At 44.1% G+C, this 13,616-nt stretch overlaps 1 protein-coding gene across 3 annotated transcripts in view; it reads left to right on the plus strand.

The window, feature by feature from the left end:
• The first annotated feature begins 280 nt into the window (after window positions 1–280).
• Window positions 281–13,616, plus strand: part of slc41a1 (solute carrier family 41 member 1) — a 29,366-nt gene continuing 16,030 nt past the window's right edge. The window contains exons 1-3 of one of the 3 annotated variants that reach the window (XM_005933492.2): window positions 281–607; window positions 2,073–3,203; window positions 9,498–9,605. In XM_005933492.2, the coding sequence (XP_005933554.1) occupies window positions 2,718–3,203; window positions 9,498–9,605 (594 nt within the window). In that variant the 5' untranslated portion in view covers window positions 281–607; window positions 2,073–2,717. Of the gene's footprint in view, window positions 608–807; window positions 1,088–1,120; window positions 1,916–2,072; window positions 3,204–9,497; window positions 9,606–13,616 lie in introns of those variants that run through there. The other 2 variants (XM_005933493.3, XM_042222890.1) reach the window with 2 other exon arrangements.

The raw sequence follows: 13,616 nt of genomic DNA on the forward strand, positions 1-13,616 counted from the left end.
TTTGCCCCAGATTGGTCAGACTCATACAGACCGTACTCATACCCCTGCCAGCCCATTCATTGAGAAATCAAGCTCACTGTTAAACTAAAACTGCAGTCTCCGCGCGGTGGTAGTAAATTAGTGGCTTGTGGAAGAGACTGGCACGGCATGGGCACACACTGGGTAGAGGTTGTGGGGGGCTTGTGCGCAATGGAAACCAGAGGGGTGGAAGGTCGGTAATGGAGGGGAGGGAGGTAAAGGTGGGGCGGGGGTCTATATCGACTATCCAGATTGTGGAGGGAGGGCCCGCCTAGTGGCTTCCTGGCCCCCTGCACCGTGCGGGTGTATTATAGATGCGCATCCAGGCAGCCGGGCGGCACTGCATGTGTACAATGTAACAGGCAGACTGGAGCCGCACAGAGGGCAGGGCTTAACCATTAACTAACATTAACCATTAAATCAGCTGTGCAGAGCCGGTACCGCACATAAGGCGTGCGTACCGGCTTCCACGCCTCACAAGCCTGAGCGCGTTAACAAGAGGTGGAGGATAAATTCAGCCGGGCACACGAAGTCCCTGTAGTCATACAGATCATCCGCCCCTCACACCGAGGACCACTGGCACTCAGAGGTAAGCACCCGTGAGCTTTTTTATGTATGTATTTATTTTTACATTACTTATTTTAATGTGCACATTTCTACCGGGATGTGTCATTCGAGACTCAAACTGCAAAGCCGCAACTTGTACCTCAGCTATGGTGATGGTGAAGAATGATTACTTTTTTTCTCTTTTTTAGGGGGGGTGGGGGGGACACAATTTTTCACGAGTTTAACACTCGTGGTTACAGTGGCAGTGACATGGGCTCCAGCCCGGCGATGGAACAGAGAGCCCTCTGCCCTCGTTTAAATGAGAAGCAGAACAGAATAGCAGGGCTCGTCTATTCAGCCCTGACCAGGGGAGCACTAATTTACGCCTTTGCCATGTTGGGTTCGGGTGGTGTTGGTCCTGACTACTAAGCAGAGGATTGTTTGAGCCGGGAAAGTCCGTGCGGATGTCGCAACTTGCAGTCAGAGGAAAGCTGCTTCAAGTCAGCAGCAGCAACACTGGAAGGTAAAAGAAAGGCCTTCAGAGTAAAAGCTGCTTTATTATGTGAAGTAAAAACGGGTGGACCGTGACCTGATCTCACCAAGGATCGCGTCATAGATTGGTGATGGTATTTTTTCAACAGGCTTCATCACCACACTGAGTTGAATAATACAGCAGTTTATGTCAGTAGCTGACATTACTGTTTTAATTAAAGCAGCACTGAATGCTTTGCTTTACCTGCTGCTTACTTCTGTTGATACAAGTAGTTCATGTCGGTGTGAATGACTAACCATGTGTGTCCACGCTCGGTACTTGACTGCAGTGAGGTTGTTTCTGATGTGTGAAGGGGACCTCTGTTGTGTTACTGTTTGTTACACTCCTGTCTGCTGCAGTGAGTTTAAGAGTTGAGGGGTTTAAGCTGACGGCACTCTGGGCTCACGGGTAAAGTGAGGGGTGTTTTTTACTTTGAAAATTGTGACAGTGGTCGTTGTTGCGCTGCTGTGGTTGGAAGCTGTGCTTGCAGAGGATGTGCGCAGCGCCTCTGTTAATGGTGGAATATTTTTAGCCACCGGGAGGAAATTTGGCGCTGGATGAAACTGTTTTTAAACTCACTGTTGGGCTCTGCTCAGCACTGCTGTAATGGAGGGGAGAGCAAACAATTGTCTGGGGCTATACTAATCTATTAGTAGGGCTGACGGGGCATTTGTGGTACCCACGGTGAAGTTAGTGCCTAACAGTGATTTTCTGTCCTCTTTATTTATTTTAACACCTGAATATGACGAGCTGCAGCATCCAAGCCTAAACACCACCGCACAGTGTCTCTGTCCTCTCACCAGTTAGATCTGAATGTTGGTTTGTAACTTTTTGGAATTTTTGATTTATGAATATTTTGATCAGGGCAGTAAAAGCTGCCCTGCTACTTAGAGATTTTTGGAAATAGATGTGGGGTACTGCTGGAAAATGATTTTATTTAAGACTGAATAATTAATGATATTCATTCTTTCCCCAGGTGACGGTCCACTCTGGTTGGAGAGATACTTTTCCACTGTTGGTAATTCAATCCTCATACTGAGACCTTTAAATATCACATTTGAAAACTGTCCAGCGGCCACGTGGTGTAAAGTGAGACGTTTGGAGCCCTGTGCAGCGACCAGTTTCACATGGACAGCAGACTGACAGCATGACCGGTGCCACTGCAGGTCTCTAATTTACATATTTTTCCAGCTTGTACTGAACTGCAAAGGACTGTTTGCAGCTGACTGCAGGGGATTTCTGTGGTGAGTCCCCTCCCTGTTGTTTTCTATCCTTTTCTATGTTGAACCAGTATGTCTTCTGTTTTTTGCCGGCCTAACCTGAGCACCTTGCAGTGAATGGAGAACATACTGGTTCTGCTCCCGAAGCACCGACAGGAACACAGGCTTTGCAGACGCACGGCTGCATGTGCCTCGCTGCAGGTTTTTTCTGGCAGAGTGTTTTTCTCCCAGTCTTTATGACCGACCTCCACACCTTGTCGGCCTCTTTAATGGGATAAATCAGTTGGACTGATCAGGTTCAAAACCAGATCCGGTGGTCAGTTCTGACTTTCCCACAAAACCGTTAGGCTGAGGCACGCTGACCTTTTCTTATCAAGCCCACTGTCTTCAAAGGCTTCCGCATGGTACTTTGGTCGAAAGAACAAGAAAAGCTCCCCGACATCGACATGTCCTCTGGGGCCATTGAGATGAAGAAGGAGGGAGGCCCCCTCACTTCGGCCTTCCTCAACTCCAACTGCACCGTCCACCCGGTGATCCTGACAAAGGGCCCCGAAGAAGTGAGCCCAGTGACCGGGGATGAGTTTGAGCTCACCGAGGTCACATCTTTCCCCGAGCGAGTGAATGAGACTGGGGAGAACGACGAGAGGTCGGAGATTGTGGTGGCCATGGACTGTCGGGCCAATGCCAAAGGTCAGCGAGAGGAGGATGCTCTCCTGGAGAATGCAAGCCAGAGCAACGAGAGTGATGACACCAGCACCGATCAGAGCCCCGAACCAACAGCACCCCTCAAGGAGACCTCCTTTTCCATCGGACTGCAGGTGGTCTTCCCCTTCTTGCTGGCCGGTTTCGGGACGGTGGCAGCAGGGATGGTGCTAGACATCGTCCAGGTGAGTGAGATTTCTTACACAATGTAATTGGCAACTCAGAATAAAGAACCCAGGTTGGTTAATCCTGTGTTGTCTACTCTTTAAAAAGTTTTTGTTTTGTTTTTTGCATTGACAGGGGTTCGGCTGTTGGAACTTGCAAAAAGTCTGGTGTCAATGCACAACCCCAACTTTTCCTCGCAGGCATTTACATTTCATTTCACAGCTGTTTTTCTAAGCAGATCCACTGCACCAAGCAGGCCATGTGTAGTCACACTCGCCCGTGAAACATTTGAATGATCTAGTGCACCGAGGCTGGTTTGCCTTGGCGTGTGTCAGTCATCGTGCTGGTGGCCTATCTGGTTGCCTGTCTTTGGGGATGTGTGTATGGGGCAGTTATCTGACACCATGGGGGTATTTACATAACATTTTCTCCTCAGCGGCTGGGCTGACTGTCCCTGTGGCTGGCGCATACTGGTACACACTGGTGTGTCTTCTAACGAGTCATCACACACACACACCTCTTTTCAAAATCTCACATAAAGTACAAGAAACAATAGACGGTATTTGCATAGCAGTGCATAGCCAGGGAGCTATATGATCCACTTGGCCTTTAAAGGAGAATAGGACTTGATTTCCTGATGAGTCACTGCCTTTGCTCTGAGAGGATCGAAGTGTGCTCTGTAGAAATGTTATATATTTATTTGAAGTCCGCTTGGAATGCAGATAAAGCCGGCCATGTCAGTCCGCCAGGTCTGGGCAAACTGTGTGCACATACGCTGATGCCAACATGGTGGACCCCAGAAACTCAGAACAGACAGGAGGGGGGAGGCGGGGGAATAAGTTTACTTTCTTTGAGCACCTGAAATGGCAGCGTACTACAGCTGAGCTAGAGTCGGAGTAAAAACAAAATACAATTCAGCGCCAAGGCCTCTATTACCATGTGGTTAGGTATCCTCGCTAAACCAGGAATGCAGAGGTTTGAGGTCAAAAAAGTTTTCATGCTGCCTCAACTTAGGCACCATGCTGCTGCGTTCTCTTTAATTTCCAAAACACTCAGTGCACCATTCTTTCAGAGGTGTGACTGGAAACAAGCTCACACAGAAGGTAGAGGGCCGTATCCCTCCCTGCTGGTCTAGCACTCTTGTACCTGAGAGTAAATAGCTGAAAGAAATGGCTGCAGTAAGATGCGAGGCTTCTTACTGCAGTTCCATTGAGGTCGGCTGAGCATCCAGCAGGTCGTCTGGCTGCCTAATTCCCCCCGTGACACCATGAAACGCTAACTCAGCTAATCCCCCCTGTCCTTGCAGGAAGGTAGTTGTCTAACTCTATCTTACTCTCTGTCTCTCTCTCTCGTTGGGACTGCAGTTGATCCTCGGCTATAAGTGAGCATAACTTTCTGAGGTCACGTGCTTAGGGTTAGGTCGAGCCCCAATACCTAATATATGTGAAGCTGATGAAAAGGTAGATGTAGTTTCTCGTGTTGGAAAACCCCTTTTTTTTTTGTCTCCTGATTGCCAAAATGTGAATAGAACAAGTTTTAACTTGATGCTAAAACACGAGGCAGGTCTGTTTTCTTGCTGCACTGATCTTTATTTGTCTCGCTAAATAAGGAGCAAATTTATGCAGACAAGTAAAGCACAGATCTTTATTTGATTATCAGATGAGATAAAGTGATCCAGGAGAACTTAACTAGCTCGCCTGAGTTCAGAAGTTTCTCTCTATGGATAAAATTCAAAGTCATTTGGGTCTTGCTGTTCTTGTGTTTCTTGGATTGTTCTCAAATTAGACAGAATTATTTGTTTGTTCTTTTTGTTCATTTGTTTACCCCTTATTTCTCCTGGAGGTTAGAATAAAAAGATCAGGACTCGGTAATCTCCAGTTCCAAAGATGATATGCTGGTTATGAGACAAAGAAAGCACTATAGCCAGTAGCAAGCTTTTCTTCTGGGATGCCTGAACCTTTAGTTAATGTGTCTGCCTGGCCTGAGTTTAAAAGCTGTGGTTTGGACACTTGTGTACTCGACTTTCTGTGTCACTTTCTATATTGGCTCTTTGACCTCTTAAATCCTGGTCACTTTGACCATCTACCACGCACGCACAGAGTTTTCTGGCCTTTTTCCCTCACAAGGTTGGCCCAGAAAGGATTGTCCAACTGGTATAGAGGAGTGAGACGTCTGCATAGTTGTGCTTAGTGACTTGGCAGGCAAATGACCTAAAACTGTCAGTCTCTCATTGGCAGGGCCGGGAACCCAGGACTGACCTGCTCAGTTGGACTGAAGGTTACGTGTGGTTTGGAAAGGTCACGCAGTGCTAGTTTTCTTGGGGATGTCGGAGTCCAAGGCCAAATGGGTGATTTTTGTTATTTTGAAACACACGCACACTTACTTACAGTCACATAAGATTTCATCATTTGTGCAATCAATCTATAAACAAAAAGATGAAAAAAGACAAAAGCAAATATGCGTGTTCAGTGTTGTATGTTATGATAATCATCCGCGTGTGTTTGTCTGCCTCAGAGTTAGCCGTCTGGCCTGGTGTGCGGTGTCTGTAGACTGAAACACCAAAAAAGAGGAAAAAGAATAGAACACAGCTTCAGCCTCAAAGACACACGGTCTAAAAATACAGCAACCAGTAAACAGGAAATCATAGTCCACACAAAGGTTTAACTCTGGCCAAGCCTTCACTACCCACCAGATACCATTTTGGTCCAACCACATCCACGTGCTTGGTTTTCACTCAGGAGTCACTTTAAACCAGAACGTGGGCTTAATTCTCTCAAACTGCATTGTCTCTTCAGCTTCTAGCTTCATACCCAGACTTTGGTTTCCATAGCTTAATCAGACACTACTTAAATTCACACCACAGTATGCTATTTTTCTATGTTTTCCAGAATTTGTCTGAACAAAATCACCAAAATCTTAAAAATCACAATTTAATAACCCCATGTAAGCATATGTTTCTAAACTTCTGCCCTCCCTATTGCAGTGACTGACTGCTTGTTATGAGTAGTTGTTTTATTTTGGTGACTTCTGCTTGTAACGTTGATGACGTGACGGTCATTAACAATGTTATCACCTCGCAGCTCTTAAAACGTGACCATATCTCAGATAGCTGCTTGGTTAGGATGTGAGTGATAGGGATGGACAGGATTAGTGGGTTAGAGTGCCTTTGTGTTGCCCCATGCTCTGATTAATCTTTCACAGTGTGAAAGATCCTGAGGAACCTTTGATCCTAGGCTGCCCCCTCATCACAGAGTTCAGGCTTTCCACCCCAGCCCTTCTTATCTGGTCCCAAACAATTCAGTTCAGTTCAGTTTTATTGATATGGCACCATATCCCAACATTACCAGCCTCAAGTCACTTTGTATCGTAAGGCAAAGCCTCCACAATAATAGATAGAAAACCCCAGCAATCATACAAGCCTGTATGAGCAGCAAACTCCCTTCATAACAGGAAGAAACCTCCAGCAGAACCAGGCTCAGGCCTGCAAACGCATTATCTAAGTTGCCGACTTGAACTGTGGGGACTGTGTTTGATTTTCCTTATAAATTCATAGAAATCTAAAAAGAGGTAAATTACCATGTGATGATAGCTGATGGTTTTGAGATGGAGTTTTGACTTTCTTTAGCTCCCCACTTGGACTCTTTCCATTCATGCAGCCAAAACCTGCTTGGTAAAACTACATATAGACTACAGATTCCTCTGGTAGCTTGCCCTACATATTCTTCTTATCTAAATACAGATATTAGTTTATACAGATAAACTAGACCCTGACTGTACCATCCATGCTGCAGCAACAGAAAAATGAAACAGACACCACCTGCTGTAGTGTCTGTGACGCTGCTGGAGTTGCGTTGACATTGCATGCCATCGGGGTTCGGCGTCCCGCTCAACACAGCAAGTGCAATTATCACAAATAAAATAAAAGGTCACGTTTCTCAACTGGGCATCCTGACCCTTGCGGGGCTTGCATACCAGAGCTCCTATAGGTCTGTACACAGAGGTACTGCAGTTCTCCAGTCGAGTTCTTAGAAGCGAGGAGGGAGGGTTTGTTTGGCTCCGAGCCAGCGTTCCATGGAGACAACAACATATATCACCACAGGGGAGGCAAAGAGGAAGATAGGCCAGTGAGACAGAAGGAAAGCTTGAAAACATACAGCTATGAAAGAAGAGAGAAGTGCTCACAAGGCTGTCGGGTTGGCAGAGGGCAGTGAGCCAAGCTGAGAGGCTGGTTGGAAACGAGCTCTGCTTGGCTTAACGACAGCTAAAGGGATAGGCAGAAAGAGTTCAACCACCACCTCTAAAGACAACACGAGCGTATGAGTGTAGCCGACACTCCTTATCAGTGCTGTACATCTGGTGGGAGCAACCTAGCGAGCACACACATTAGACCTCTGTGTGAGAAATGCAGGCCAGCAGTGTTGTCTTGTAGCTTCAGCATCTGTTTTCCCCTCTTTCTTTTCTGCTCGGTGCCAGCCTCAGTGAATATTGATTCCGCTCGGGTTAGACTGGACTGTAAGTGCTGGGGGCCAGTGGGACCGGCACCTATGATAAGCACTTTGACTGGAGATAAATCGATGGCCTTAGCTTCAGCAATAGCTTTGTTTCTGGCCACAGTAGACCGCAAATCTGCTATCGCTGCATGAAGTCTAATGGAGGGAGAAGTTCACAGAGGGAGTTACAGGGAACCCACCTCTCGAGGACTGGCCAGCAGCCAGGGACCAGGTTATCGAAGGTCAGGCCTAATAATACTAGCTGTAAATGTAATTTCAGACCATCTACTGGATACACAGCTGAGCAGTCTTGTTCCCTTACTTGTTCCCTTATTTGTGGCTCTGTCCAGCTAGGCCACTACCTTCAAAGCTGATTTAGATAGATGAGCTGCTGGCTGACTTTCTCGGAGTAGTGTGTACAGCAAAATGTAGCTTTTTTATGCTGCGGTAAGAGCTGAGCAAGCAAGCGCACCCCTGGCAATGAATGATCAGATGCTGAAGCACTAAAGTAGGCACAATAATATCAAACTATTTTTTCTATGGTACATGATGCATTGGGCTTTGGCTTTACTCTATTAATTCAGTCGGATGTTTTGTACACTCATGCTGTGTTATGTGTCACAGAGGGTCCCCATGAGGAGGGCAGAGCACTGAGAAATATTTTGCTTTTCCTTATTTTCTATCGTATGCATACTATATAATAGATTACAGTGGTGGATGCTCATATTAAATTTCAGATAATCAGAGTACCAAATGTACAAGTAATCCTATAAGCCATAACAGTGTTCAGGTTTAGCATTTGCTTGATGATATCAATGAGATTGGGTATCTTTAACCAATGAGAAGAGAGTTGGCTTAGGTGTGAGGGAGCTAAAACGACTTGTTTCAGACATTGATTGAACTGGAAATTAACATAATGCTTTGTCTTTAAGAGTTGCTAATTATCTAGTTCACTTGGCTTCTAAATATTCAGTCCCATCTATCTTACTGATGCTGTTTAGCTGCGCCGTGTTTCAATTTGTGTGGCACTGGATGGGTAAAACGGCCGTGTGGAGAACAAGATCTGGTTCCGCCCATCAAAAACTATTCAGTTCAATTCGGTTTTATTTATATAGCGCCAAATCACAACAACAGTCGCCTCAAGGCGCTTTATATTGCATAGTAGATCGTACAATAATAGATGCAGAGAAAAACCCAACAATTATATGACCCCCTATGAGTAAGCACTTTGGTGACAGTGGGAAGGAAAAACTCTCTTTTAACAGGAAGAAACCTCCGGCAGAACCAGGCTCAAGGAGGGGCGGGGCCATCTGCTGCGACCGGTTGGGGTGAAAGAATACCGAGATTGCAGTCTGCTTTTATTCTGGAATATCTTGTACAGTACAGATTTCGATATAAATATAAATGTGTATAGTATTATGATTACACAGAGACATGAGACAGTCCCTGTGTTTACACTACAGGAGATGGTGGGTAAAGGTGATAGAGAAGGAAAACAGAATGCAAGCTAAAGTAGGAGAGTGATCAATCATTTCAGCTTTAGGTTTTACTGCCCTTGTTCTTGTTAAGAGGGAGCTGGCATGATACATAGTGTGAAAGGTCTATAGAGGCAGATTTTCTGCTCTTTAATGCAGGAGTGGTTTCACCTCTAAATCAATATTAAAGGTTGCACAGACCCAGAGACAGTCTGCTCCGAACTGCAGCTAACCTCTATCTATGCGGATGACAGCATTCTGTGTGGCTGTGAACCAGTTTCAGTATGGCAGAGTGTGCGCTCTGTTAATGTTGTGGTGCTGATAATAATGTTTTGCTATGTCATTGCAGCACTGGACGGTGTTCACCGATGTGTCTGAGGTGTTCATCCTTGTTCCTGCACTGCTGGGGCTTAAAGGCAACTTGGAGATGACGCTGGCCTCCAGACTTTCTACAGCGGTAAGAAACTTGTCAGACTACTAGCCTGTTACAGGTTGCACGTCTTCCATGACCTTTTATCTTATATTGAAAGGCCGTCCTAGCAGTGATGAGTAACTGAGGTATAAATTTTGGATTTGTTTACTTTAAGTTGCATTGAATTTTCTTTAATAGTTGTTCAATCTATTGCCAGACCTATGGTCACTGTCAGACCCCTCAAAGCTGATTGTGCGTAGGTTCAGAGGTTATATTGCCTATGTGACATAGGTTTCAGACAAACTGATTCCTCACATTCCTCACTAAATATTTCCACTGACCCCATCTAGCTTGTTCACCTGGGTTAGCAGGTTGTTTAAAGGTGAATTGAAGATTTTTTTACCTCTGCCTGAAGACGTGAACTCCAAATATCAAGTAATTTGAACTAAAAGTGTTTTCCTTTGATCTAGTAGCTAGAATTGATTGAATTCTCAGAATATGTTGGTATAGCTCAACCCAGTGTCACATCACTGTTGGAGCTGGGAGATAATTTAATAGCTTTCTTGCATAATGCGACATGAACTTTCTGTCATATTGGACTTCATAAAACCACCAGTTGTGAGGGGAAAATGAGTATTTCCAATTGTCTGAGGAGTTATTGCTGGAGGTTGCTGCCTTTCGCTAGGTGAAATTAAGCTGAAGGCAAATGGTCTTCATTTCCTGTTTGTGTCGCAATTTTCACAGAGTCAGTACTAGAGATGGCACAATACCACTTTTTTATGACCGATACCGATATCATAAATTTGGATATCTGACGATACCGATATGAATCCGATATAGTGTTTTTTAATCAATAAAACAGTTTTTTTTTAATATCTGGCTGCTTTTTGTATAAGTTCATACTCAAGTTAAAAACAAACAAACACTAAAGCTATTCTGTTATACCTGTATGTAAAAAATACACTGCACCCAAAATATTTCATAGTTCAGCAATACTGATCAATCTAATAAACTTAAACCTACTCCATCCTCCCTATTCTGGTATTTTAAAGAGTACTTAGCAGAAATATTAAGCAACCTAACTAATAGGGTTGCAAACTCCCAGCGAAACAATAAATAAATAAAACAAAATAGGGAACCACCCATCAGGCCGGGGTCTTTGTGTGTGGAGTTTGCATGTTCTCTCCGTGTTTGCGTGGGTTCTCCCCGGGTACTCCGGCTTCCTCCCACCGTCCAAAGACATGCAGCTTGTGGGGATAGGTTAATTGGATAATCCAAATTGCCACTAGGTGTGAATGTGAGTGTGAATGGTTGTCTGTCCCTATGTGTTAGCCCTGCGACAGACTGGCGACCTGTCCAGGGTGTACCCCGCCTTTCGCCCTATGACAGCTGGGATAGGCTCCAGCGCCCCCCGCGACCCTGAAAAGGATAAGCAAATGGATGGATGGATAGTTACTATATACAGTAATGGACTTCTATATATTTTACATCAGATTAAATTTGGGTGTAAGATTCGGATAATTATTTATTAAAAGCTAGACATTTTAAATGAGAATAAGAAAGAAAAGTGTGTCTTTGTGCCCCCTTTTCCCTGTTAATGCCCTATCGGCCCCCCTGGCTAAACTTTGCTAAACTTTCCTCTTTCTGGTGCAAAGTGGGCCAAAAACAAACAAGAGAGATGGACTCACGACAGAAAAGCCGATCAGCTGATCATTGATCAGTTTCGATTGAAGTAGCAGCAGGAGAGGGAGGGGGAGAGAAGAGGCAGTCGCTCCATATATCGGTTGTTAAACTTAACGCTGGAACGCTTTACAAACATTCAGAGATGAATTTACACACTTGCTTTACTTCTCTCTGGGATCACTTCCTCGGAGATGAAATGCCGGATTGCTAGCGAGGCTACAAATACACACAGCCGCTCTATCACGTGACCCGTACTGCTGGATGTGCTACGGTTATGAGCCGAGTTACGCCATGTCGCAAGTTTTGTGAGGTGCTTTTTTGATATTTAATGGATCGGATTACATTTTTTTTATTTTTCTCCGATATCCGATCCAGTAATTTACGTCAGTATTGGACCGATACCGATACGTAATATCGGATCGGTCCATCTCTAGTCAGTACCACGGAAATCGATAGCAACTGTAAGAAGTTTTCACCAACCGGTCAGGAATACACACTGATTGTTCTGCAACCACTTTCCAACTGGTTGCAGAACACTTATTTGCTCCTTGTAACCAGCAGTTGCTGGAGGGTGATGGGCTGCTCTCTAGGCCTGTGTGACTGCTACTTTATTTGCTCGACAGTTAACGTCACATGGTTAGGAGTCACATAACATGAAACCTTAATAACATATTGTCATATAACATTTGGTTAACTATTAGCTGCTTATAGTGTTTCACAGATACCAAAGTTCTTAGTAGCTCTAATTTCAGCTAGTTACCCATCTAGCCATTCATAGCCAAATGTATACAGTCACATGCTTTTGTTTGTGAAGGTGCAGTGATTCTATGACTGCAGTTTGATACTAAAGGCAATTCTTAGGCCTTTGCTATCTGTGAGCTAACAATACCATTTCACATTGTACATAGCTAGCAGGGTCAATGACCTGACAGCACAGGTAACCAGGGGTTAGCAACAAAACTTACATTTTTTTAATTAGTCCAGTAGTGCTCTTAATTGCACCAATCCTCACATTCTTTCCACTAGCCTGTGTGAAACCAGTGACTCCTCATCCGTGCTGCAAAAAAAAAGTCATATGTTTGCAAATTTGTTCTGGAAAATTGCTCCAGTGTACTAACTCATTCTGCTCCAAGCTAAAGGTAAATCTTTAAATCTTGTTTATGTCATCACCTCCTAAATACACCAGTTGGTTTAACCTGTGAATTGGTGGCTACAGCAAAGGTTTCAGATGCAGAATTGAATGTTGAATATGATTTTCAGGTGCACTACTTAAAACTGCACTTTGCAGAGGTTTTATATATTTATAATTTCCATATTTTCTCAGTAAGAGCCCAACGATAGAGGAAAACAAACGGGAAAAGTTGAATATTTGAGGAAACACCGTTGATGCTGATTTAAGGTTCAAACTTCAACAGATTTTTGTAATGATTTGCTTTACTTTCTATTTTATTTCTGTTTTAATTCAGAGCCCAGTGTATAATGGTTAATAACTGTCAGATTGGGAAGTGGAAGTAGTAATGATTTGTCAGAGCTTCAGCACTAAATGAACCAACATTGTGTAGTTCGATTGGCTGTATTCAAAGGAATGAAAACACAAAATGCATTAGTCATAATAACATTACATGCATCTACGTGGAAATATGGAAATAAATAAAACAGACTTTTGCATCAATTCTTTCTTTAGTCTGCAAAGTTTTCACTTTTCTCACAACCATCTTCACAAAGTAGGCCCAACCCTGGTGCTTGTCCTGAGACATTACTGTTAGCTCTCTGCTGGCTGGCCTCAGCAGGACCACGTTTCTTTCCACGCCGCCGCTAATTATGAGCAGATTAAGACCACTGTAAGTTTCCTAATGCGCTTATAACTGAAAAAAAAAATCATGTAATCCCCAGTACTGGCTGGCTGTCGGAGTTTTCAGTTCACATGACTGTGGTTCCTTTTTGATTTTTTTCCCCTTGGACTTTTTTAACCTATTTACTGAGGCGTTTAAGGAATGAGGAAATAAGCAGCTGTTTTCTCAGTTCTGTTGAATATAATTGGGCCTAATTGATTATGTATGATCGTTGATGGATTGCCAGCACCACCTGCATTGCAAAGAAAGTTGGGAAAAATTGCAAAGTGTTATCAGAGATTACAATGGCAACAACAGTCGCTGTTTCCCTGTATACTCCACTCATGTATGTTCAGGATTCAGAGCTGGAAACTGCAGACTTGCTCTGTATTTATTAAATAAGAGTGAATGCCAGCTGCTGAAAAACATGGTGCTGCTTTTGAATTTTAGGATATCCATGTTATGTCATCTATGAATCACTTTAACAACATCTCTCTGATGATCCCAACACCATTAATCCAGCCTCCTACACACACACACA

Source organism: Haplochromis burtoni, unplaced genomic scaffold (genome assembly GCF_018398535.1).
Source record: "Haplochromis burtoni strain Fernald_Lab_line unplaced genomic scaffold, NCSU_Asbu1 Contig_97, whole genome shotgun sequence".
NCBI classification, from domain to species: domain Eukaryota; kingdom Metazoa; phylum Chordata; class Actinopteri; order Cichliformes; family Cichlidae; genus Haplochromis; species Haplochromis burtoni.